At 45.7% G+C, this 24,655-nt stretch overlaps 1 protein-coding gene across 2 annotated transcripts; it reads left to right on the top strand.

The window, feature by feature from the left end:
• Nucleotides 1-161: 161 nt before the first annotated feature.
• Nucleotides 162-16,577, top strand: man1b1a (mannosidase, alpha, class 1B, member 1a). 2 transcript variants are annotated; one of them, XM_049020377.1, is made up of 15 exons: nucleotides 162-192; nucleotides 411-870; nucleotides 3,405-3,563; nucleotides 4,658-4,766; nucleotides 5,662-5,798; nucleotides 6,281-6,432; nucleotides 7,572-7,696; nucleotides 8,027-8,224; nucleotides 8,577-8,725; nucleotides 9,152-9,340; nucleotides 9,715-9,905; nucleotides 10,138-10,258; nucleotides 12,232-12,426; nucleotides 12,824-12,955; nucleotides 13,835-16,577. In XM_049020377.1, exons 3-15 carry the CDS (start codon nucleotides 3,459-3,461, stop codon nucleotides 14,039-14,041), a joined length of 2,010 nt encoding a protein of 669 aa, XP_048876334.1. In that variant the 5' UTR covers nucleotides 162-192; nucleotides 411-870; nucleotides 3,405-3,458; the 3' UTR covers nucleotides 14,042-16,577. The 2 variants fall into 2 exon arrangements, with proteins under 2 accessions (XP_048876334.1, XP_048876333.1); XM_049020376.1 differs by having other exon boundaries at nucleotides 163-192; nucleotides 6,278-6,432.
• The last annotated feature ends 8,078 nt before the right edge of the window (nucleotides 16,578-24,655 follow it).

The raw sequence follows: 24,655 nt of genomic DNA, 5'->3' as shown, positions 1-24,655 counted from the left end.
TTTAAGATGGAATCTCCAGTGTCCCTAAGGGTACATTAACAGGACAGACTGACCAAGAAGAATATGATCCGTACATCTATATTATTGATTTAGTTTGGTGATTTAAAAATGAACAATGACACACAATGTACGTGAATTTCTTTTTTTTTTTTGATAGTTCATTCACATTCAAGATGAATATACTCGAGTCAAGTAAGACAATCTGTTTTACGTTTCTCACACTACAAAATTGCATATATCAAATATCTTTTTTATGAGGGATTAAAATTGTTTTTAAATGAATAGTCTATTATAGTATTATATCTACCTGATGTCATCGTGTTCCCGGAAATTTTTTTAAATTAATAATTCATATTTATGCCACTATTTCATATGTAACCTTTTTTTGCATGTTATTACTTTGTATACAGTCCTGACGATGATGAATGTAATCAGAGGCTGCGACTGAGAGCGGCACGGCGGGGGTTAACGAGCGGCGGCCGAAGCAGCGGCGGAGGGAGCCGAACCCGGTTCGGCACTCGGAAGGTGGCGTCAGCGCCGCCGCAGGAAGCCGCGCTGTCACGGTACCTCCGAAGCCCCTCCGACAAGCGGCGGCTACGGTGGGGAGGTGATCGGCTTCTGGAGGCGGAGCAGAGATGTGGACTTCGGTGCGGTTGACGGGAGGATAGTCTTTGCTACGGGGAAAGGGGAAGGAAGGACCGACGAGTGCAAAAAAATCAACCGGAGGGGAAGAATGTCTCCTCCTTGTATTGAATGGACTGGTTATGAAATACTTATTAATCGTTTGTTTTTGCTGGAAGGCCCTGTGCATCGCTCCGCAGTGTCCCTTAAAACCGCACTGATGTTCTGGAGACTATCAGTGGGATAAGGGTGAGTGCATACAGCAAGCCGATCACTTCATTAATTCCATTGTCTAAAAGGCTATTCATTTGTTTTGGAGAAAATGCATATATTATGTAAATCACTTTTATTGATCCCGAAACTAGCTAGCTGACTTACTGGGAGCTGAATAAATTATGATTGTGTCCGTCCTCAGGCAGGTTGTTGGTTGGCTGTGCCCGCCCTCAGGCAGGTTGTTGGTTGGCTGTGCCCGCCCTCAGGCAGGTTCTTGGTTGGTTGTGCCAGCCCTCAGGCAGGTTCTTGGTTGGTTGTGCCAGCCCTCAGGCAGGTTGTTGGTTGGTTGTGCCCGCCCTCAGGCAGGTTGTTGGTTGGTTGTTTTCCCCCCTCTTAGGCAGGTTGTTGGTTGGTTGTGCCCATCCCTGAGGCAGGTTATTGGCTGGTTGTGCCCGCCCTCAGGCAGGTTGTTGGTTGGTTGTTTTCCCCCCTCTTAGGCAGGTTGTTGGTTGGTTGTGCCCATCCCTGAGGCAGGTTATTGGCTGGTTGTGCCCGCCCTCAGGCAGGTTGTTGGTTGCTTGTTTTCCCCCCTCTCAGGCAGGTTGTTGGTTGCTTGTACCCGTCCCTGAGGCAGGTTGTTGATTGGCTGTGCCCGCCCTCAGGCAGGTTATCGATTGGTTGTGCCCGCCTTCAGACATGTTGTTAGTTGGTTGCGAGTTAGAAAGGTAATCATATAATCAGCCTTTTACTTACATCTTCAAAGTACTATGGCCTCCGGTCTTGGTTTATTTTATTTTAATAGGTGCATCAATGATAGCAAATTGCACACAAGTCCCTGTGTGCAACTTAATTGGTTTAATTTTTATACTGTTGTTTTTATATGCTTATATTAGTACTGCTGCCATTATATTTTGCTGAAGTTTATGCAATAACGCCTGAGTGGCAGACCTGATGTTTCTGAAATTGTTAAGCAAACCAATCTACTGTGATATAATAAATTCAAGAAGGATTGATGAGACTAACAATCAGGTGAAAATGTGTAATGCACACGAAAGACCTCAAAAGAGGCAGATTTACTTGTGTTTCACAATCTGGAGTTTCAGCGCTGAAGTACCTGCTAAAAAGGTGATAAAATTCTGTCCTAAATCTGTCCACTGGTTTGGTCGTACACATCCTGTAAATTAGAAAATGAGTAGAAGCTGGGTTGGTGACCAGACTTTGCCTTATCAGACCTGAATTTGGTTGGATGGATAATCCAGTTTTGTCCCATTTCTAAATTCACATGAGGATTCTGAGCAGTTCTTTAGCTGATCTTATAACATTAACAGAGTGGGCAGAAGAGTTTTGAGCAGTTTGTTATTCCTTGTCCATGTTCTACACGAGGAAGGTTTCCCTTCTGTAACTAACAGCCTTCTTTGGAGGGAAACTTCACTACACATCAGTTCTCATCTCTTCCTGCGGAGTCTGGATTGGATTCAGCTTCTGGCCGAGACCTGGAGTCCAGGATGTTGACCTGTTTTGTTGTTTGTTCCCTGAATTTTTTGCCTTGTTCCTTGGGTCATTGTCCAGCCCGAAGACGGATCTTCTCCCACATTACAAGTCCCTTGAACACTGCCTTAGGTTTTACTAGGTATTTTCTAACCTTCCGCTTATCTGCCGTTTTCACAAGCTTCCCCAGTCCCCGAAGGTAGGGAATCATCCTCTCTATCCCAGAACCAGTCCCATGCCAAAATCTGGCCTCTTGGGTTTCCCGGGTAACCCTGACAATTTTCATTGTTCCAATCCAAACAAATGACCTTCAGCCAAATATGCTCGGGTCCAGCCTGACTGGATTTCTGATTGCTATATTCACTCAGCTGGCACAGTTTAGCAACAGACTTGCCAGGATGTAGGTGGAATATTCATGTTGAAAAGAAAATGAACCATTATCATCAGACTGACGATTGTTGTGCTGGTACAGATCTTTGGTTCACACAATATTGTCTCATTCTGGCAATTTTGCAAGCAATTTGAGTATCATGTGAGGAAGCTTCACATGACGAATTGTCAGCAAAAGCCCTTAGTTAGCTAATACACACACCTGTGTTTGGACAGTGAAGCTTTTTTACCTTCATTATAGTTTGGAGGTCATTTTCCCGGGAACATTCATGTTTATAGGCTTTAAAAATGATCCCTTAAAGCAAATTACGCCTCACACATGCACTTTGAAACTCCTGGGAGGTCTGCCCATCTACTTTTTATCCCATTTTAGGTCTTTGTTGCTCAGTTAAAAGAGCTGCTCCTTTGATTAAGTGGCATTTCTATATTTTTTGTGAGTGAATGATAATGATTGAACAGCCAGATTAATTGTGAAACTCAGGTCACTGGCTACGCTTTAATGCCACTTTATGCTTGTAACCAGGATACTGTAAATTCCTGTGTCACCCTGGAAACCGACACAAGCCCCCCCCTCCCAAACAACACTAATTCTTCTCCCATTCTCTTGTGATTTGGGGAGTTTTATCTACTCATGGAAACGGATATTCTCAAGGACCATACTGAGGGGAACTACTCTGTACCTCTTTCTTTAGGTTTCCATTGCGACTGCAGTGATCTGTTCCATCATTCAGCTTCTGTTAGGAGACATGTACGCTCTCTCTAGTAAAGACTTTGTGTCCCTGACCGTCACTGAGGGGGGGGACGGCAGATATAACAATGGCAAGCAGCGGCGTCGTCAGTCCTGGTGGAGGGTGAGTCAACTGGGGGTCTTCAGTACTGTCATATTCACACTATACTCCATCTAATATTGTCACAGTCACACTGTATTCTATCTAGTGCTATCATGCCATCACTGCATTTCATTGTGTACTGTCACCCTTATGCTGTACTCCATCCAAAACTGTTACACTCACACTGTTCTCCATTCAGTACTATCACACTCGCACTGTAACCAATGTAGTGCTGTCAAACTCGCGTTATATTCCATTGTGTACTGCCACCTTTAAACTGTACTCCATTCAGAACTGTCACACACACACTGTACTCCATCCAGTACTGACATACAGCCATTCATTTAATAGTTTATAAGCAGCCATTTCTGGACCCATAATGAGAAATGCACATTGGGGGGGTGTTGTTTTTTCTAAAACAGGCCCATTGATGTGAACAAACAGTGCAGTGGTTAATTGGTGCACTGCTGGAACTTTTTTTCTGGAACCAGAACCTATTTCCAGAACCAGGGACTTTTGTTGCATTCACACTGCAGGAACTGGACCCAATTGTAGTTCCTCAGAGGCAGTTCCAAAACCATTTTTAGTACCTACTCTGGACTAGGTACTTTTCATTCAAACACAAATTACTGGGATGGGGCTTATAGCGATAAACTTGCTGATTGGTTGACCGAGATTACATTACATTGACTGAAATTACATTTAATGCATCATTCATTTAATTGCGACTCCATATTTCTACTAGCGTTTATTGGCAGGATAACAGTTTTTTATTTTGTGGAAAATGAAAGATTGATCTTCTCGCCAGATTTAATAAGAATCAGATTTAATAAGAAGAAAGTGACGCACGAAAGCGGCCGGCAGCTACCATTCTAGGGACTTGTAAACCAGGACCAGATTCCGGAACTTTGATATGAATGTGTCTAATGGCTGGAATTTACTTTGTCCTGGCGCATGTCCGTGACAGCACACCCACCTGGCCCATCTTCCCTTTGCCTCCCACACAATCCCTCTGTTTCACACAAACCACGTGACATGGCCACCGCGGAGGGGGTCAGTGGCGGTCTACCGCGGCGCAGGAAGTTCTGTAACCCCGTTTCTGTGCCCGTCGTCAGAGATGGAAGCAGCTGTCCCGGCTGCAGCGCACCTTGATCCTCCTCCTGCTGAGCGCAGTGGTGGTTTGCGGGACCGCGATGTACCCCAGCCTGATGCCGTTCCCGACAGGTAGGTCCACCTCCTGGAACCGTCTCATCAGATTGTCAAAAATCCACTTCCTGTGTGCAATAAATGTGCTCGACTACCAGCAGAAGTTAAACTCCTTATACTGTATAGAGATGGCTCATCCACGGCAGGAAAATAAATCTGAAATAAAAGGTAAAGAAGAACGTAAACCTGGAATATTTAGCCGTTAAAGTTCTCCTCTGCTCCCTATCCTTCTGTTCATGTTGTGCTTTTGATCAGCACTTCACTCATTTGTCCTCGTATAAATAACCTGCTCAGCACACTCTGGGGTGGATATTTAGGTAGGAAGATTAAACCAAACCTCTCATGTGTCATTGGCTTGCATTCTACTGAAGGCCGCATCCCCAGCAGACTGAACATCAAGCTACTTCCGCCATATTTTTTTAAAAGACTTGGCTGAAACCAGCTGAACTTTCCTGTCCTCCTTGTCCGCCCGTTGACCATTAGCTTTATTGTACCCCTTCTGTTTTCATTGATGTATGATTGCTAACTACGATGTAGCAAATACGCTTTGGTTTTTATGTGCAGGATTTACTCGAAAGTTTTGACGAAAGACTTTTCCAGAATGTCACCCTCTCTCAGCGGTATATGACGGCTTATCTGGGCTCGAACATTTCTGAATATTCATGAAGGACACAACCACTCATCGATGGTCTCGGAAACAAAGCTGCTTTTAAATATTTATTGACAGGTTTGAATTTAAGAAAGGGAAATGAAAACAGCTGGACCGACACTTGGAGATGTTTTCAGGATTCTTGACAAGTTTTGGGGGTTTGTCTGTCTTATATAACACAGCTGCCAGCTTCCACAATGAAGTATCTTCTCCCGGCGTCAAAGGCGTGTCGACCCATGTTCGCAACCTCCTTTTCCCGTCCAGATGTTTCTCTGCTAGCGGGAGAGGACAACTGGAAAGGAATGGACACCGGAACCCTGAAGCCTGCCCTTCCGGGGGTCATTCCCGAGGTGGTCCCCAGAGCGGTCCCAGCCCCGGAGAAACTCGAGCTGCCCACTGAGGTTCGTTACACCCCTTACACCCCAACTACCACCTAGCCACGTGTAGCATCGGAGCCCAAAAAGCACGTTAGAAGACATTAGCCATTACCATTGCTGTAAATCACGTCTGACGGAAAGCGATCGGGGTTCTCATTATGAGTCGTTAGGCTGAAGGGCATCGCCAGGAACTCAGCAAGGTCGAGCGTGAATGGGACTGAACATTGCGGCTGATTGGTCACGGGCGTTTTATCCCCAGGCCCCTGCCCTGCAAAAGAAAATTTTCCTCCCCACGGATTAGCGTCGTCACGTTACGCTCCCCCTGTAGATTTCGGTTGCCAGGATGACTTTTCGTATCCAAGGCAAACGGTGATTTGTTTACAGAAGTTCCGCTTGGGGTTCTGGAACTTCCGGCGACTGTTTTTAATTGCAAGTTTTCATTTACTAAAGTTCCAGAATTTAACCTCCCCCCCCCCACCCCCCAACTTGCACGTATCCTATAGCAGAACAGGCCGGCACCCAACAAGCACAGACCTGTGGTCCCGCACAAGCGTCAGAGGAGTAGGGGGAATGTGTCTGGTGGACCGACGAAGGAGAGTCAGGGACCGTCAGAAGAGAGGGGTGCAGAGACGGCGGACGGGGAGAAGCCGCTTGTCAGGTGAGCCTCTGATAAGCGCTAATTTTTAAATGAACTAATTAACTTTATTAATGATTGTGCACTGGGGCTTCTCAGCCTGTGAGTCGTTGGTGGCTTTTTACTTTTTATATCTACCAGTGTGTGATGCTCTGTTTTAAACCACTGAGCGCTATAGTGACACAAAGACAGCCCATGATGCCGGCATGATTAAGGAAATGGGTTCCGGTAAATTGGTTTCGACCCAGTGCCTCCCAATCACCCAGGGATGCAAATTGATTCTAAGGAACCACTGACTTTGTGAAGTGAAATAATGGAGAGACTCTTTAATGGAGTTGAAAGTCACCCAGAGCTGTGCGCTTTGTGCGGTGACTGTGTTCTCCAAAAGCACTAAACCTTAGGCCTCCTGCTGATTTTTCATTTTCTTCATTCCTTCCATCTATCTTCTCTCTGCTTACCCCGATCAGGATGGCCTGGAGCCTTTCCCAGCGCAGGGCGCATAAGCTGGGGTACTTCCTGGACAGGATTCGAGTCCGTTGCAGGGTACCTGCACATGTGCACGGTCAAGCGCTGTGGGCAGTTTAGAGGCCTCGATTTGCTTCCCTGTGTGTGCTTGTACTGGGGGACGAAAGCGTAGAACCCAGAGGACACCTGGCACAACCAACAGAACATGCAAACACTACACGCACAGTGCAGAAGTGAGATTCGAACCCTCGGTAGTGTAGGTATGAGAGCACCCTTCCAATTTAATTAAACTTGAAGAAATCGGGCAGCGCCCTGTGGGCAGCACCCTGTCCTCATGCCCCAAGGCTCTGTCGCATCACCGTGTGTGTGGAGTTTGCATGTTTTCCTCTTAAATGCACAGGTTTCCTGCAAGTTCTCCAGTCCGTCCACAGTCTGAAAACATGGTGTTCAGGTGATTGTCTCTAAAATGCGTGGATAGGCTTCAGGCAGACATGTGCTGGAGAAGTGGAAGAGGGGCAGGCGGATGGAAAAATCGAAAGATTGTGCTCAAATTCCGATAAAGGAGTCCTAATTGTTGACATATTAACTGTTAAAGTCTTTCCTTTTATTCGTTGATTCACCTTTAAATGTTGGTGCTTGATGTGCAGGTCTGTAACTAATGTCAGTTTATCTAGCTGTCTGTGCGCCTGTCCGTGCAGCTGGCGAGGGGCCATAATCGAGGCAGAGCAGGTCACGGAGGCCCAGCACATGGAAGCCCAGCCCTCCACCAGACAGAGGGAGGCCCCCCCAGCAGGGCCAGGACAAGCAGTGCCACAGGTGGCAGGTATGGGTAATGTGCTCCGCTAGGCAAGGGTCCTCTCAGGACTGTGTGATGCCCCCTGGTGGGCAGATCATGAAACAGTTCTCTTGCGGAAGGGAGGGACCAGGTGCTCCAGCTGCATGGCAGTGAATGATGCACTGTGCCAGTTAAACTGGTGGGGGTGGAGGGGGGTATGTCATTTGAGTGGTAGCTAAATTGTGCTAAATATTAGGTGGGGGGGATGGTGATAAAATTACAAAGAATGGTAGATTGAGCACTGGTGCGTGTGTCCGTGTGTGTGTGTGTGTGTGTGTCCGTCCGTGTGTGCGTGTGTGTGTGTACATCTATATCCAGCCACAGGACTAACAGAACCCATCGACCGGGCAGAGGCGGTGCGTGAGGCCTTCAGGCACGCGTGGAAGGGCTACCGAGATTTCGCCTGGGGGCACGATGAGCTGAAGCCCATATCTAAGTCCTATGGGGAGTGGTTCGGCCTGGGCCTGACCCTGGTGGACGCGCTGGACACCATGTGGATCCTGGGCCTGAAAGAAGGTAACTGTGCCACCTGGGGGCGGGACACAGTCTGACCAGTCCCTTCACTCAAATGGTCCAAAGGACCCACTAATAAAAGGAGCGCATGCCAACACCCCAAATAACCCCTCCATCCCCTCCCACATCCTATGGGACTGTCTCCAGGCCTTCATGCTCCTAAGACTGTCTTCTATGTCTAATTTTGATAATGTGCTTACTTGGTGTCATTGAGGAAGATGGCTTGCATACCTTACCACTGTGCAAAGTTTACCCCGTGGGTTCAGAGGAAGGTTTTTTTCACCTGGCCTTAAGATGTTCTGCTCAAGTAGCAAAGCTTTTGGTACCTAAACCGATTTTCCTCTGCACGCGGCAGAGTTTGAGGAGGCAAAGAAGTGGGTGGCCACCGAGCTGAATTTCTCCAAGAACATGGATGTGAACCTCTTTGAGACCACCATCCGCATCCTGGGGGGTCTGCTCAGCACGTACCACCTGACCGGGGACAGGTTTTTCTTCGATAAGGCCGTGAGTCAGGCAGAAGCTATAGCCAGAATCCTCACCATTAATATTATCACTGGTCTTCAGTTACTGCAGCTCCTTAGATCAGCGTTTCGCAATCCGGTACTTGGGGACCTGCAGACAGTCCACATTTTTGCTCCCTGATAGTCCACATTTTTGCTCCCCCCCAGCTCCATATAGCAAAAATGTGGACTGTCTGGCAGGGAGCTGGGAGGGACCAAAAATGTGGACCACCTGTGGGTCCCTGAGGACCAGGTTGGGAAAGGCTGTCTTAAATTGTTATTGCTGAAATGATTATCTTAGCATTCACTCTTAGAGGCACTGATAGGTATTTACCGATTCAGTTAGGCTTAAGCACCTTGCTTGAACCACTAGCTTGGCCATCAATCCCATCTCAACGCTCCGCTTAAGGATACCCATACTTCCCTGCAGAAAGACATTGGGACCCGACTGATGCCTGCCTTCAAGACACCTTCTAAGATCCCATACTCCGACGTGAACATCGGCCAGGGCAAAGCCAGACCCCCCCGCTGGACCTCGGACAGCACCGTGGCGGAGGTCACCAGCATCCAGCTGGAGTTTCGAGAGCTGAGCCGGCTCACCCAGGACCCCCAGTTCCAGGCAGGTCCGGCGGGCCGCGTTTCTGGGAGAGAAGGACTGACCCATGGATCACCATCGATACCCCAAACCTCAGTCCTCTGTGTCTTCTATAGCATGAAAGGCTAGAATGCATCATATGGCCGATGAGATAAACCTAAGCTTGATGAGAAGCTCGGTCTGGACAAATGTGAGGATCATCTGAGGTTGCCAGCAGCAACAGGAGGTCGCCTGAGAGTTTCAGAACTTAAGAGCACAGTAGCTGCCTGAGTCTTAAAGAATGACTAAAACTCAAATGTGAAGTATAGTCCCTAATACGGATATGGCTGAGGAGAGGATAGCGTTAGGAACCTTTGCCTCTGAGTCTTGCTCACCAGCCCACTCGACCCCTTCCCCAGAACGCGGTGGATGAGGTGATGAAGATTGTCCACCGTCTGGACGGGAAGCACGACGGCCTGGTGCCCAAATTCATCAACACGAACAGCGGGCAGTTCACGCACCGGGGCGTGTTCACGCTGGGCGCTCGAGCTGACAGCTACTACGAGTACCTGCTCAAGCAGTGGATCCAGAGTGGCAAGAAGGAGAATGAGTGAGTGCCATGGACCCCCTCAGACATCATGATTCCATGAAGGGGAATTCTAAGGGTAACTGTACAATACTAAGATGTCTGTTCCCGATAGTGCTTATGGTTGTAGCTACAGTGAATGGTTATAACTGATTTTTTTAAGGCTTCTGTCCACAGGGTGGTGCCTTTTCGACTTGTGCTGCTACATGCTAGGTTCCACCACTTGGCTGACCAGCATTTCCATGTGCGCCCTCAGGCTGGTGGAGGACTATCTGCAGGCTGTGGAAGGTGTAAAGAAAAACCTGCTCCGGGTGACCGCCCCCCGCAGACTGACCTTTGTGGGGGAGCTCTCCCATGGCCGCTTCAGTGCCAAAATGGTGAGCCTTTCTGCATGCCACCGCCCCCACCATCACACTATCATCGAACTCCCAAAGTGATAAACACAATCAAACCTTTCGCCATCAGAGGCTGACCGTTCTCACATTGAAAATGCTTAGTTTAAGACCACAGAAGAGAACATTGCCCCTAAGTCTCATGCTTACAGTACCTTACAGCTTCTGTATCCAAGCGCTGAACGTTCACATGAGGGTTTCCTGCCGGTGATCTGTATTCTTCCCACAATCCAATTCTGTCATTGGTTCTTGAGATGAATTGTTGAGTCGAACTTGCATTGTCTACAGTGACCTATTGTTCTGGGTTATCATCTGGCTTCCTAGGATTAGCCCTGGGAGTGTGTGGCCTGAAGCATCTCTGGTGGATGGATGAGTGTATGAATGTCTGCTGTCTGAGGAACTTGTTTCTGCTCCGTTCGTGTGGTAGATCCACAGGATGGTGAGCAGCTGAGGGTCACCTCAGGAGTCGTCAAACCTTATACCCAGATAAGACATCAGAGATAAAACACGATTAATTCATGACAAAGCAAAATGATAGAAAACCGTGCAAGAGATGCAGAGGCATTGGATTGTTGGGATAATATTCTCCCTGATAACATTTTGAATATTTGTTGGCTGACAAGATGATGGATTAAACCTAAATTCTGTACCAGTAGGAGTTGTGATAGATGTTGAAGATTGCTGAAATGATGGACAACCCCCCTCCCACCCTCAGCTCCGGAATTAGCAGTCACAGCGAAACGCATCCTTTCGAGTTTCCTGTTTCCCTGAATATTGCAACTGAAATGTCTGCACTGGTGAGAAATCAGGTCTGTACTAAAAATGGACACAAAAACCCCCCCATCCAAAACGAATTGGCTTCTCATAGTGGGGGGAGGTCTTCAGACAGTTCAGACAGCTAAGCTGGTTTGTCTCCAGGTAAATATTCGTGTTGACTAGGCTGGAAAAACATCTGCACAAGGGTTTGTGGTCGTACCCGTGTGGATTCTGGGGTTCCAGTTCATCCCAGTGCTCGACTGATAAACTTCACTATTTGGATTAAAAACAGGAACAAGCCTTCATGGGTAAAATGTCATGTTCAAAATGAAGCTGGCCCAACAGATAATTTACCTGCAACATCTAGATGATGTCACTTCCCATCCTAATGGTGCGTTAATTACCTGGGTTCTGCAATGCGTGGAGAACTCCTCTGGACCTAGATTGGCTTCCAGTACATGACGGCCTCTTCCTATTGTTTCCTGCTATAAGAGGAAGGTTTGACGCTGTGCTGGACAGAGACCCACCCATATGTGTAACTGAAAAGTTAAACGCTCAGTCTAACTAATTACAAAACAGAGATACTGTATTGATCCAAATGTCTTGTTGCATCTCAGATAGACTTGGATAGTCTTATTAGGTTCTTGCTTGGTTAGAAGCTGTTGTGTAGCTCCTGTTCTCATACTGCTTAGACGTGTATCTGGGCTTTCATTGGAAACTCAGTCTAGCTGCATTTATGCCTAGTCTACTTCTTGACAGCATGCATGTTTGTAAAGACTATTTCTCACTTTACTTCGCTTTGGACAAAATCGTCTGCTTAATGTAACTCTTGTTCGGCATGCGACACATATAAAGGTAACAGCAAGTATTGGGGTCGGCCGGCACTTTGGTAAGGCCGGCATGCAGTGCCCATGGTGAAATTGGGGGTTATGGGTCTTGCTTAAAAGCCCAACGGTGGCATTGGTCTTCTGGTCCTGGGATTCGAACCCCTGACCTTCTGGTTGTGGGCATTAAGTCCTAGTAGCTGAGCCACATAGTGCCCAAAGACGCAGCGCTGCAGCTATGACTCAGCCGGCTTTCAGGAGAGCCGGAACACCTTGGCGAGATGAAGCGGCTTTCAGAGGCACTAAACGTTCATGTCGGAGCCGACGGGTTCAGAGGGAGAGACGGGCCTCACTGGGATTGGCGCCCCCCTCCCACAGGACCACCTGGTGTGTTTCCTGCCAGGCACGCTGGCACTGGGCACACACCACGGCCTCCCCGCCGACCACATGGAGCTGGCAGCGCGGCTCGTGGAGACTTGCTACCAGATGTACGCGCAGATGGAGACGGGCCTGAGCCCCGAGATCGCCCAGTTCAACCTGCAGCCCCGTAACAGCCGCGACATTGAAGTTAAGGTGCGTGGGGCGTACCACATCTCCTGTGGGGGGGGAGGGGTGTGATCTGAGTTTCAAAATGTTTTATTCCTCAGAATTTCTATTAGTACTTGCCATGTCCGTGTTCTATTCATATTTTCAGTCCTTCTTGGTATGAGCTACATAAAAATGAGGGTTATGTTACTGCTTTGCCAGGAAAGTCTCCAAAACAGAGCCTGAGCAGGTGTATGGCCATGGATACACATTTAATATCTTTAGCAAAGTAAATGCCAGATGCGTTACAGCCAGTCTCCTTTTTCTGGCCTCACTAATCAGTGGCACTTCTTGTATTTATGAAAATCACTCTCTCTCCACTGTTGCCATGCTTATGTAATATGCGTGTGTGTGTGTGTGTGTGTGTGTGACTCCCCCTCTACAGGCTGCAGACAGACACAACCTCCTGCGGCCAGAGACAGTCGAGAGCCTGTTTTACCTGTACAGGTTCACTCAGGACCAGAAGTACCGTGACTGGGGCTGGGAGATCTTTCAGAGCTTCAACAAGCACGCCAGGGTGAGCTGCGCTCAGAGGATCGGGGTGAAACGCCCTGAAAGGTAGCCGGGGTTTTAGAGGAAACTGAGGCTCAGAGGTACGACTGCGGCTGTGGGTCTTCGAGTCGTGCCGCGAAAGCTCCCGGAAACAGCGTCCTGCAGAGGCGCGGGGCGCGGATTTGCCTAGGATTTCACACACAGCCAACACTCCGTTCTCCCTTTAAACGAAGCGTAGAGTATAAATAAGCGCAGCCAGTGTGCTGTCCCCCGTCCTCTACATGCAGATCAGCCGAGACTCCAGCCCGATCACGTTAACTGCTGTACTTGCGCACGGCCGTTGATTGGATTGAGGCGTAGAGCCCAGAAACACGTCCCAGTGGGGGCCAGTGTGCCCCATTCAATCCTCAGACAGTTTTTTTTTTTAAGTTATCAAGATAAGGGAGACATTTCCCACTTAACGAATATTCAAAAAGCGGTTCCATGAGAGTGTATGTCATATCACGTTGTCAGGTTTAGGACGTTTACATGGTACCCGTTAACAAAATAATATGAACCTCATTAATCCCACGAAGGGAAATTTCAGTGTTACTGCAGCAGTTATAGATGGGATCAGACAATACACTCAAACATAAGGGCACAGTATGAAATGATATAAAAATCTAAGCAATGTGTTGTATACAAACAACCAAAAAACAGCCATAGTATAAGACCTGGGATTGCACTGTATAAAGTGACGAGTGTCACAATGTGTAAGCGTAGGCCTTGGCTCTAGGTGGTTCAGTGAGGAGACATTTCAGGTAAACCAAGATGGTTAAAGTAATCCAAAATTATGTGGACACAGGCATGGAGGCCTTCTCTTTCTGGTATTTCGGTGCTACTGATTTAACCTTCTGTTCCCAAGGTTTCCACTGGCGGCTACACCTCCATCGGTAACGTCCGCGACCCCGCGAACCCCCGCCCTAAAGACAAGATGGAGAGCTTCTTCCTGGGAGAGACGCTCAAATACCTCTACCTGCTCTTCTCTGACGATCCGAGCCTGGTCAGCCTGGACGAGTATGTTTTCAACACGGAGGGACACCCCCTGCCCATTTGGCCGTCTGGCTCTTGAATGCGGGGCGGGGGGGGGGGGGGGGACTGCCCTGGAGAAGCCTACAGGGCTCAGGGGACTTTTCTTTTGAGCCTATCAGCTCTCCCGGTTTGCGGCTTTGCTACTTTGTGTCGTTCAGATTGAGGAACCATACTGTATCCGTGGAAACGTAAGGGCCAGAATTTTATTGGCTGTGACTCTGACTGTGTCACTCAGCTTGCTCAGCCCCAAGCAGAGTTTTATAGGGAATAAATCCCAAATGCCAGAAATGACAACCTGGGCTGGTTCCGGCATGTGATTTAGCTGTTTGTGGGGGAACAACATCCATGGAGGTTGACCAACCCCCAATCAAGGTCTTGCTGAGGTCTACCAGAGGAGATTTTGAGGTGCCTCGATGTTTCTGGGGAACGGCAGCAAAAAAGTAACTGTTGTGACTGAGCTTATACGCTGTGCAGCTTCCTCAGTGAGAACCGCCAAGCGCATTCTAATAGCACGTCCATAACCGTGTTGTGGCAAGAAACTTTCTGCTGAGCTTAATGTTAGAAGCTGCTTTCAAAGAGGAGGTGGACAGGGGTCCATCCTATCCATTAATGACCCGTCCATCAGCTTGCACCCGGGGTCCGCGCTGTGCCGTGAGGGAGCTGTCACTCTTTCCTGTCTGTCTGCAGCTACCCTTCCTTTTACAGCCAGTCCTTTTTCTGAAGTACAAATAAATATCCCGCTTGACTGAGTGATTCGAACTTGAGGTCATTTCCCTGTCCTTAACCAGTGAGGTTTCCAATTTATGAGTAAGTAGAGAATTTCCCATCCTGAAAGGAGAATGAAGTGTGTGTGTGAGAATTATGTTTATATTACATTGTGGGGACCAAATGTCCTCCACATTATAATAAAAACCTGTTTTTTGATGCTGTGGGGACCATTTCCAGGTCCCCACAAAGATCTGTGACTGCAATCAAAAAAGTATAAATGCTAAACATCTCGCATTTTGCTTGGTTACCTACGGTTAAGGTTAGGGCTGGTTAGGGGTTAAGGTCATCATGTTGGGATTAGAGTTTTCCCCATAGAAATGAATGGAGAGTCCCCACAAATTACAAAGCAATGTGTTTGTGTGTGTTTGTTTGTTTGTTTGTTTTAGTTGTATTGTAAATGGTCTCATAGACATTTGCTGTGTTTCAGTGATTTAAAAACAGCCCTGGAAAATCGCACGGTAACTATCTCTGGGTACCACCTGGCTATCTTTGCCTGTCTGACAGAAGCTAGTGTTTGGTTTTGGTATTTCTGTCACTTGTGTTTCCAGCCACCTAAGTCACGTCTTGAGCAGTTGAGGATGCTGGTGCTTTTGCAGAGTGCCATTTCTTTGCTGTGGCTTTTCCCTGCTATCATTTGGAATTCTTTTTACCGTGAGAGCTGCAGCTTCAATAAAAAAGGCAGCATTCAGATATGAGGTGACGACAGGCCGCCTTATCGCCTGTCCGTTTCTAGTCATAGAATGAAAATAAATTTAAGAACTGGTTTCTGGGTGATCTCAATGGAATGTGATGCTTTAAGAACAGGCCTGACAGCCTCTTTAATCACCCTGTTTCTTATTTGTATGCTACGTGTTAATATTAGGGTTTTAACCAGCCGCATGGCTGGATGTTTACCTAGAAGCAGATTGGCAGGAATGGTTAGCCAGTTCTGCTGGTAAGCCCAGCGTGTTTTGACTACAATCCTCCACACTGTCTTGATAAAAGGACCTTCTTTTGTCTATGGGAATGTGCATTCGCGCTGTGTCCCTTCCCAAGGCTTCATTAACGGCATATTTTCAATCTCCTCTGCGTCCGCAACATTGAAGACAAGGAGAAAATCGTTTTTACAATCTGTTAGCCTGGCCTCAACATTTCGAAATGGGATGGTACAGATCAGAAATACAGCAGAGACTGCAGTACATTTACTGACCTATTATTTCCCACATAATGAAAATGGGAAGAAATCCCTTCTTGCATGCAGAAACGAAGAAGGATCAACGTTTGAATAAAAATCAGCTTGGGGGTTAATCCTTTAGGTTTTATAGTCATTGCTTTAAATTAACCAGACCAAAAATAATTAGCCCTTCCATAGCCTGGCTTAAATTATGCCAGGGAACATGAATTGCTCTCTTATTAAAAACCATACATAAATGAACTTTAAACACTCGCTGAAATGTGAGGAAAGACATTCAAGCAATGGGGTCAACTATCTTTTACATTTCTAAATATGTATAATTAGTACATTCAATGACCGGGCCAAGCCCATACTACATTTTAAAATGCCCTGGTTCAAACTAAAGGCGTTTAATTTTGTTGCTTTATTTTAATAATGCAAGAACCTGTAAAATTCCATTAATGTCCGGGAGGTTTTGGCTTTGGTGCCGTACTTTCGCTGCGTTATAAAGCAACCGCACCTGACTGGAAGCCGATTGCAATTACTGTTTTTCAAATACTCTTATCCTTCATGTCAAGACCGTATATCCAGGCAGAATGCGCACGTTAAAACCTGTAAATGTCACTCATTCTACAATAAAATTTTGGTGGGAAGAGCTTGTCTGGTTGGATTCATTTTTAGTTTGTTTTATTTAATTAAACGTGCAATTTTGTTCCAATATAAGTGTATATTATAATAAAACACCTTAGTGCTGTAGATTTAACTTACTAATTGGTGAAAAAAAATATTTTTACTTAAGTTTACAAAATGCAGAGAATTTGTAAAATATTTATGCTTATCAATCGTTTCGTGTGAGCGTATGTTTAAATAGCAATGGTGTACACGCACACGTAAAACATATCTGATCAAGTAATATTTATACTTTTTTGATATTGTGCAAGTGCAGAACAAAAGTGAATGATTATGTTGTCTTTTGTATGATTTAAAGCTAAACGCATTCTATGGGTGAGTTTTTTTTACTGAAATTTATATTCGCCTTCATCCTCGATCGTTTTAAGAAGGGGAATGGAGGCGCATTTATGTAATGAAAACGTCAGCTAGCCTATACCTTCCAGGGACCGCTGCTGCCGTTTGATTTACAGCGAATAGGGAGAGAGGCTAATTTACCCTGGAGGTCCGACGAGCGAGATTTTGACCTCCTCTGGAATTGTTAGACCTGCTTACCGACTGGCTGTCTAGGCTCTCAAATGTTGATTTAATTGCCAAATGTGGTGCAACGTACGCGGTGCGTGTCCAACCAGGAGACTCTCTCTCTCTGTCCCTGGATCATTATTACCCTTGTGACAACCGAGAGCCTAGTACACCATCCATCTATCCATCCTTCCATCCATCCATTTTCCGAAACCGCTTGTCCTATTCAGGATAGCGGGGGGTCCGGAGCCTATCCCGGAGGCTACGAGCGCAAGTCTAGATCTCAAAAACATTAAAATCTTACATTTTGAATAGCACTTCATTTTCCTTTCGCATGCAAAATTACACAGTTGATTCACCTTCACAAACACATTAAGAACACGACATTAAAAAAGCTAAGAAAAAGGTCTGCTGGAAACCCTCCAGAAAAAATCAAACAGGCCACCGACTTTGCATGATTAACTCTGTTCGAGTCTGTTGAACATGAATAAATATGCGAAAAATTAAATGTCTATAAATAGACTATGGCTAATAAGTGTGTACTACATGTGTAGGGTGCTAGTCAGTAGAACTCCCCGAACATTTCATGAAGCCGCAGACATGCTCCTATTTGGTGACGCTCAGTCAACTCTGTGTAGCACTGCAGACACGTTAGCACTAGGGGGCGCTAAAACCAGGGTCATTCTATGGTTATACCTACACAGAAATGACAGACAAAAATGTAATGTAAGCCTGGCAATACCTATGAAACAGCTATCTGCTGTCCTTTGTGTTACACACCTATTTCATATCCATACATTGAATATCGCATCTTATGTCACAGCCCAGTGAGACTGTCATCCATGGCGGGTTCACTTTCATCTTCATGGTTTCACACGTCCACCAACCCCCCCCCCCCCCACTAAATTAGCATAAATTGTACCGACATCCATGAAGTGATTCTTAACCACAGACCTGACAATGTGTTCATATTTTCCAACTTGCAACCCAACAGTACGGGGAAGAAGTTCTGAAACACTTTTGCTAGTTTTTTGTAATTGGTCCATCTGTGTATCTATGTCAGGTGTGAGATGTTCTCTTGTGGGATGCCAATGCTGACGCTCACCCTCAATGTTCATTCTGCAAGCCTGCTGCCTCAACTCGCTGCTGTTCAGTCTATTCAAACATGACAGCAACAGGATCCAGTTTGTGGATCCCACCAGCAAGGTGAATCCACACCAGTGATGGAGATGAGACTTCCAGCAGAAAGGAGGTAAAAGACCTGATTGTATGGAACCATCCCATCAGCCTGTCCCACCAACAACTTCAGAAGGACCAGAGGCCTCCCCACCAGTGACGTCCCAAAAATGTCAAAGATTGGAATCGGGGCCAATCCAGGCATTTTTTTTTTATTGATTGGTATTGGCTGCCATGCAATTCACCACAATTTACCACGATCTACACAATTTACCACAATTTCCTGCATCCGCCCAATTTACATTAGTTGCAGAAATTCCATCGCATCCCAGGACACGTGGCTTGAAACTGCAAACCATGGAGACTTCAGTCATGTGGATGTTTTCAAACTGTAAATTGAAAGTAGTCCAGTTGATACCTACAAGTTTGGCGATGCCAACTTTTCGATAGGAAGCAGCAGCAGAGTGTCACTTAATGTAAAAGAAATCTAATTAGGTATTTGCAGATACCTCATAAAGAAGAATACTGCAAGAATGCAAGGCTTCTACCCAGACGAAGAATGGCCTGACACGGCGGTCACTGGAAAATGCGCCAAGACAAGAGAAATTTGGTCGAGACTGTGATAAGGTGGGAAAAATAACTGAGAAAATAATTGAATTCATTTCTTTGGATGACCAGCCAATTCCCGTGGTAGAAAGCATGGGCTGTCACAGGTTTATGGAGCGTCCGGAACGTCTGTGTTTCCTGCCCTCCTGACGCATCATTTCAAACATGGCTACACCAGAACAATACAGCGAAGTTTCTGACCACCTAGGAGTTTGCTTAAGAGATGTAGCTGCCGTCGCTTTCATTATCAGCATTTGCTCTTCAGATGCACAGTAGTTATTGGTCTAATGTATGTGTATGTATATTTAAATATTTCTCAAAAGATCAGATTGGGACCCAGAATTGGCAGATATAAATATCGCATGGATTGGATGCGGATCGAAGTGCATTGGTCATCCCCACTCTCCAGTGTTCCCCTTTGGATCTCTGTTCGAGGCACTGAGCAGCTTCAGGTTTCTGGGCATCCAGATCACAGCCTCCCTCTCATGGTCTGCAAACACCAGCTGCGTCCTCAGCAAGAATCAGCCGTCAGGCGAGCCAGTGACCAACGTCTCTCATCCCACTGCATTATGTTACTATTGATAAAATTCCTCTTGCACTTCATATCTGCATCTCCTGCTTGTATACTCTTCTATACTGTGGTCCATTTGCCATTTTTGCACGTATTTACAGTATCACTTCGTCGTTACTCATCTTGCACTCTTGTCTTTACTTGTATTGCTCTGCTGTCTGTCCTGCACTGTCTTGTTCAGTATTGCACTGCAGTGTGACCCATTCCCCAGTTGCATACCCTGCAACTGTAGCACGCATTTCATTGCATTCCCCAGAATACATGTCACGATAAACCTTTTCCAAGGCTAAGAGCTGTCTTCATTTTTCTGTCTATACTTGATTTATTGTCAGCACTTCCATCCATCCATGTTGCAGCATTTATCCCAGTCAGGGTCATGGGGAATAGACTCATCTCTCCAGCTTTGTGTGTAAATCTAAGTTCCCTTACAACGTATTCGATAGGTTTCTGGCTGCGTGGGAGAGGAGCCGGCTGTGCTTGGTCTGGGCGATGATGTCACCACACTCCATTTGGCCGGTGCCGTCACTGCGGCCGTCAGAATTGCTCCTGTTCTATCCAGCTGGCTTTCAACGTGTCCTCGGCACAAAATGAAATGTAAGACTTTCAAATGAGCTTCTCCTTCAGATTCGCCAAAGACATGAATCATCTGCTCTTTTCCTGAGGGGTGATGAGACTGATGGAGCACAGGTAATGTCTCTCAGCTGTATGTTTTGCTTCCTTACAATGCCCACCAGTGACCTTCCCTTCTGCCAGGTCTCCCCAGCTGTCATCTGGCCATTCTTTCAAAATTTAAAAGGCCGTCTCCAACATTAGCTCTCATGAAGTAACTTTCCACTCTTTTCTTTGTCGACGGTCTAATCACAGGTCTTCAATGGCTCTTTGACTGGACATCTCCAAAGACCACACTGATCTGTGATGTCTTACTTTTCTTGTCACAGCAACACCTGAGGAACATACATCAAAAGTCTCCAGACAATCCACCCTCCTTGCTGGCTTGTGTTTGATTTTACACGGAGGTTCAGACTCTTCTCTGATTCAGTTTGTTTATTTTTGTTATCTACATCCCCGGTTGCCTGCTTTGGCTTCACTTCCTGTTTTGTCTTCCCAGCATCTCAGCTAGTTTGCCCTTGAAAGACGATTGTTTCCTTCCACGCAGCCTACCTGGATAAGTATAGGTTATCTAAAAATAGAAATGAATCGAGTGATTCCTCAGGTTATTTTATTTTTTGTTAGCATTGTGGGTTTTTTTTTGCATTAGTTGAGAAAGAATATTGTTCACAGGAGTGTCGTCTTCCTACAAGAACCAAATGGATCCAATGTGATATTTGTATGTCAAAACTGCTCTCTGTCAGCCTATTTATGGATAATCTCAGCCCGAGGTTCCTGTACATGGCAGTTATCTCCGGTAACAAGCAGTTACTATCCTCCTTATTACATTTTTTGCATTTGGGCATTGAATGGCGTAAGCTCCTGTAGCTCAATAAGTAGTGTGTTATGCCAGCCATGCGTAGGTTGTGGGTTTAAATCCCTTGCAGCACCTGCATGAGGCTTCATGCTTGTCTATTAGGCCAGTACCTGATCATCAGTAAAGGGTTTCTGTTTGGTGTATATTTTTGTGTCCAGTGCAGCACTGTTGTATACTGCACTAACACAGACTATTACTGGCTCTCCTACAGCCTAAGTGTTTGAGGACTGTCTGCACATTTGCCAGTGAGTTCAGTTAAAGTTCCACTTCATTATGCCATGCCAGTGGTGGTGCTCTGCGCAGTGGTGTAAGAACTGCCATCATTTATCTTTTCTTGCCATTTAGTAACATATTTGCTAAGACTTAAGTCCAGTTACAGTGGCCTTTTGAGGGCAGTATTCTAGAGCAGGAAACAGTGACCAGGACCCAGGGAAAAGCAGCATGTCCCAGGAACTGTAAATATTTGTATTCTCTTTGTGTATTAAGCAGAATTCACCATAGGACAAATGGTTTGGATTAAATTTTTGTTAATCCCACACTGAACTCACAATTAATATCCATCGTCTCTTACCTTTACTGGTTTTCCTGAATCATTCATGGCAAATCTCTCTCCAGTTACACATATGGTCGTTTCCTTACACAAAGTAAGATATTCGTCTGTTGCACAAACTGGACCCAAGCATTCCCTTGTTCCTTACATTGCTTTTATGAAGTAACAGCATAGCACAAACGGCTTTGGCATCCAAAGTGAAAAATGAAACAGAAGAGGTTGGGGGAAAATGACAGGAGAAGCTAATTGATAGTCTTTTGGTGCATTTTATCCCTGTGATGCTTCCATGATGAAGTAAAGTGAAGGAAATCAAAGTCATCTTGCTGAAAATTTTCATCACTCTTGTCTCCCAGAAACTGTTTGATGTTTGCTTCCATTTGAGACCCCCAGTAGAGCTGCTGTGTCTAGACTACAGAAGGGTTCTCTATATTCCATGTGTACTGTCTTGTATTGCATAAAAATAATATTTTTCCCAGTCACATCATACGCGGACTGATGTGACTTGTTTACCCAGAATGCCTCTGTATGTTCAGCTTATTCTGAAGGATGTTTTGTTAGCTATGGTACGTTATTTGTGTTCGAAATGCGCTGACATTATCATCTTTCTAGTGGCAACTTGTTTATATCATACAGTTTATCATGCTCTGAGTTGCCCAAACTGTTAAACTGTGTACTTATGACAGCATTGCCGATAAGCTGGGTAACTGGAATCTTCACTGGCTGATCTTGATGGATTAGCATGAACATTCCAGCAATCTATAAGCAAATACAACTGTTGATCCTGAAAAAAAATTTGTCTGGTCTGGGTTCTGCTAACCAGATGCACCCAACTGTACTGAAAAATCACTATATATAGTATGATGACTGTTGTACTGTAACAATAGTATCACTGATTATTGTACTGTTAACTGTGTAGTATCATTATTAGAATTTAGTGATCATTGTTGACACACCACAGCACACAACAACGAAATTTGTCCTCTGCATTTAACCCATATGTGATATATAGTAGGGGGCAGCTAATTCAACACCTGGGGAGCAGTGCTTGGGGGTGCTACCTTGCTCAGGGTACTTCAGTGGTGTCTTGCAGGTCGGGGATTCAAACCGGCAATCTTTCAATTGCAAGCATGCTTCCCAATAAACCACAACTGCCCATAAGAATAAATAGAAATGGTGGACACAGTGTCAGAATGGGGAAAGGGCTTCTTCCCAACTGGAGTCCTTCACCATGACCTTTTCCACAAAAGCTGAATTATGAATCCATCATAATCATGTCCAGCTTTAAGCAGCCTGTATCTGGGGACAGGATTCAGGGGGCACTGACCTCCACAAATGACGTCTAAGCCTATACTGTCATTTTGAGTTTATCCACGTCTTTGGTGCAAAATATCGGTGGCACATTCTGGAACCGAAACATTTGCTGTATTTGAAATGTCAGGTGATGAGTGTGAGCGGGAACCTATTATGAAAATGTATTCATTTCCCGCCCGTGGAACAGCGTGACGCCCTGTGAGCTCAAACTGGCGAAAAAATAGCCACTTCCGCTGCTGCGCTTGGAGGCTCTGGAGCTGCCGCGCGGGAGCAGCACAGGCAGCCCTGCAGTTATGAAGCACAGAAATGTCAGGCGATCGCCGTCGTCGGTAGCTTGCGCTGTGCTGGAGCAAAGTGGGGTGGGATGATCGCTGTGCCCCACCCTGAGAACTTCATCACCGTCTTTTCATTAACCCACCAATCTGCTGACTTTGCCGTTACTCACCTGCGCCCTCCCCCTCTGCATCCAGTGGAGATTAGCGGGGATTTATTAGAATGTCTGAGCGCACTTACCTCTGAAACGCGCCCAAAAGCATTGCCGTAAGTTGCCACGACGATAGGAACCTCCATATCGCTGAGACTGCAGATGTTCACTAAAACCGCAAACGTGAAAACCCTGGGGGTGGCGTACTTTTAGCCCAAGCACGTCAACACGGAATCCAGCGGCTTATTTCTCCGGACCACCGCTTGGCAAGGTGACCCCCGTCACACTGCTCATTGGGAGCCTGGCTTTGACAAATTGTGTGGCCTCGTTTGAGATGGACTTTCCAGATGATTTAGCATGCGGTTGTAATCAAGTGGGAAGGCGCCCGGCATTGTTCTGTAAACGGCGACAACATGTGAGTGTTTCGAAAGGGATAATTTCACAGTCTCCCCCGAGGCTGACTGATCCTTGACACTTTGCAAGCATCCTGTTAAGTCATGTACAAAAAAAAAAAAAACAACAGTTTAATGCGTTGGATAAGGCAAGCATGAGTCACTTTTTAACTCCTATCACATTCTCCTGCTTTATAAATATAAAAATCAACTTTGGATTTAACCCTCTTTTGTATTTGGGGGACTTTCTGCCACATATTCCACTATTTCTCCAATCTTCCCATTTAAATATATATATATATATATATATATATATATATATATATATATATATATATATATATATATATATATACACACACACACACATACATACACACACACACACACATAGAAAATGGTGGGGGGTGGATATAGTCACAGCTTATTTACACTTCCATGCAGAAAACAGAGGACATGCATGCACAGGTCCATGCATATTTATACATATTAATAACAGCAGTCAAAAGCACAGAGAGGATCCTACTCTCTTTATGTAAAATGATTTTGCAGTGCCATCTGTGCAAACTAGATAATGTGCATGATGTTAGCAGCCAATCATGTTCCAATATGTAAATTTGCTGTTGCATTATAGATATTCAGTGTCTTTATTCCCTTAATTTACTGCTTGCAAAAATGTTTGTCCATTGTTTTTCTCTCCATATAATTTACTGCCTCTTTCTAGGAAGGTGATTTATTTACTATTTAAGTGTCACTACCATGATGGTGATGGAGGAGCAACTCTGCTTATGTAATCTGCTTTTACATGCCTGCCCAAGAGAAGCATGTCAGTTACATCGTTGCTATAAAATGTTGTTAAAGTTCCATGCATGTTATCTGAAAATTGTTCTGTAATTTGGATGTGTTCCCTAGAGATTAAACTCCTTGTCAATTTTGGCAGAATCTGTACGGGAGCCTTGCCTTGTCTGGGCCTTCTCCAGCTTCCTGGGGCTGTATCACCAGAACATGTTATATGTCACTTCAAAGCCAGTCATTGGATCTACACAA

The sequence above is a fragment of the Brienomyrus brachyistius genome, chromosome 7 (assembly GCF_023856365.1).
Source record: "Brienomyrus brachyistius isolate T26 chromosome 7, BBRACH_0.4, whole genome shotgun sequence".
NCBI lineage: Eukaryota > Metazoa > Chordata > Actinopteri > Osteoglossiformes > Mormyridae > Brienomyrus > Brienomyrus brachyistius.
Note: the sequence above shows the minus strand (reverse complement) of the source record. Positions and strands in the feature narration are given on the sequence as shown.

Bases quoted from the DNA above. Each gene is read 5' to 3' on its own strand.
- man1b1a (XM_049020376.1), top strand. From the start codon at position 3,459: ATGTACGCTCTCTCTAGTAAAGACTTTGTGTCCCTGACCGTCACTGAG. The intron at 3,564-4,657 runs GTGAGTCAACTG...GCCCGTCGTCAG, and splicing joins GTCGTCAGTCCTGGTGGAGG to AGATGGAAGCAGCTGTCCCG. The intron at 9,341-9,714 runs GCAGGTCCGGCG...CCCCTTCCCCAG, and splicing joins CCCAGGACCCCCAGTTCCAG to AACGCGGTGGATGAGGTGAT.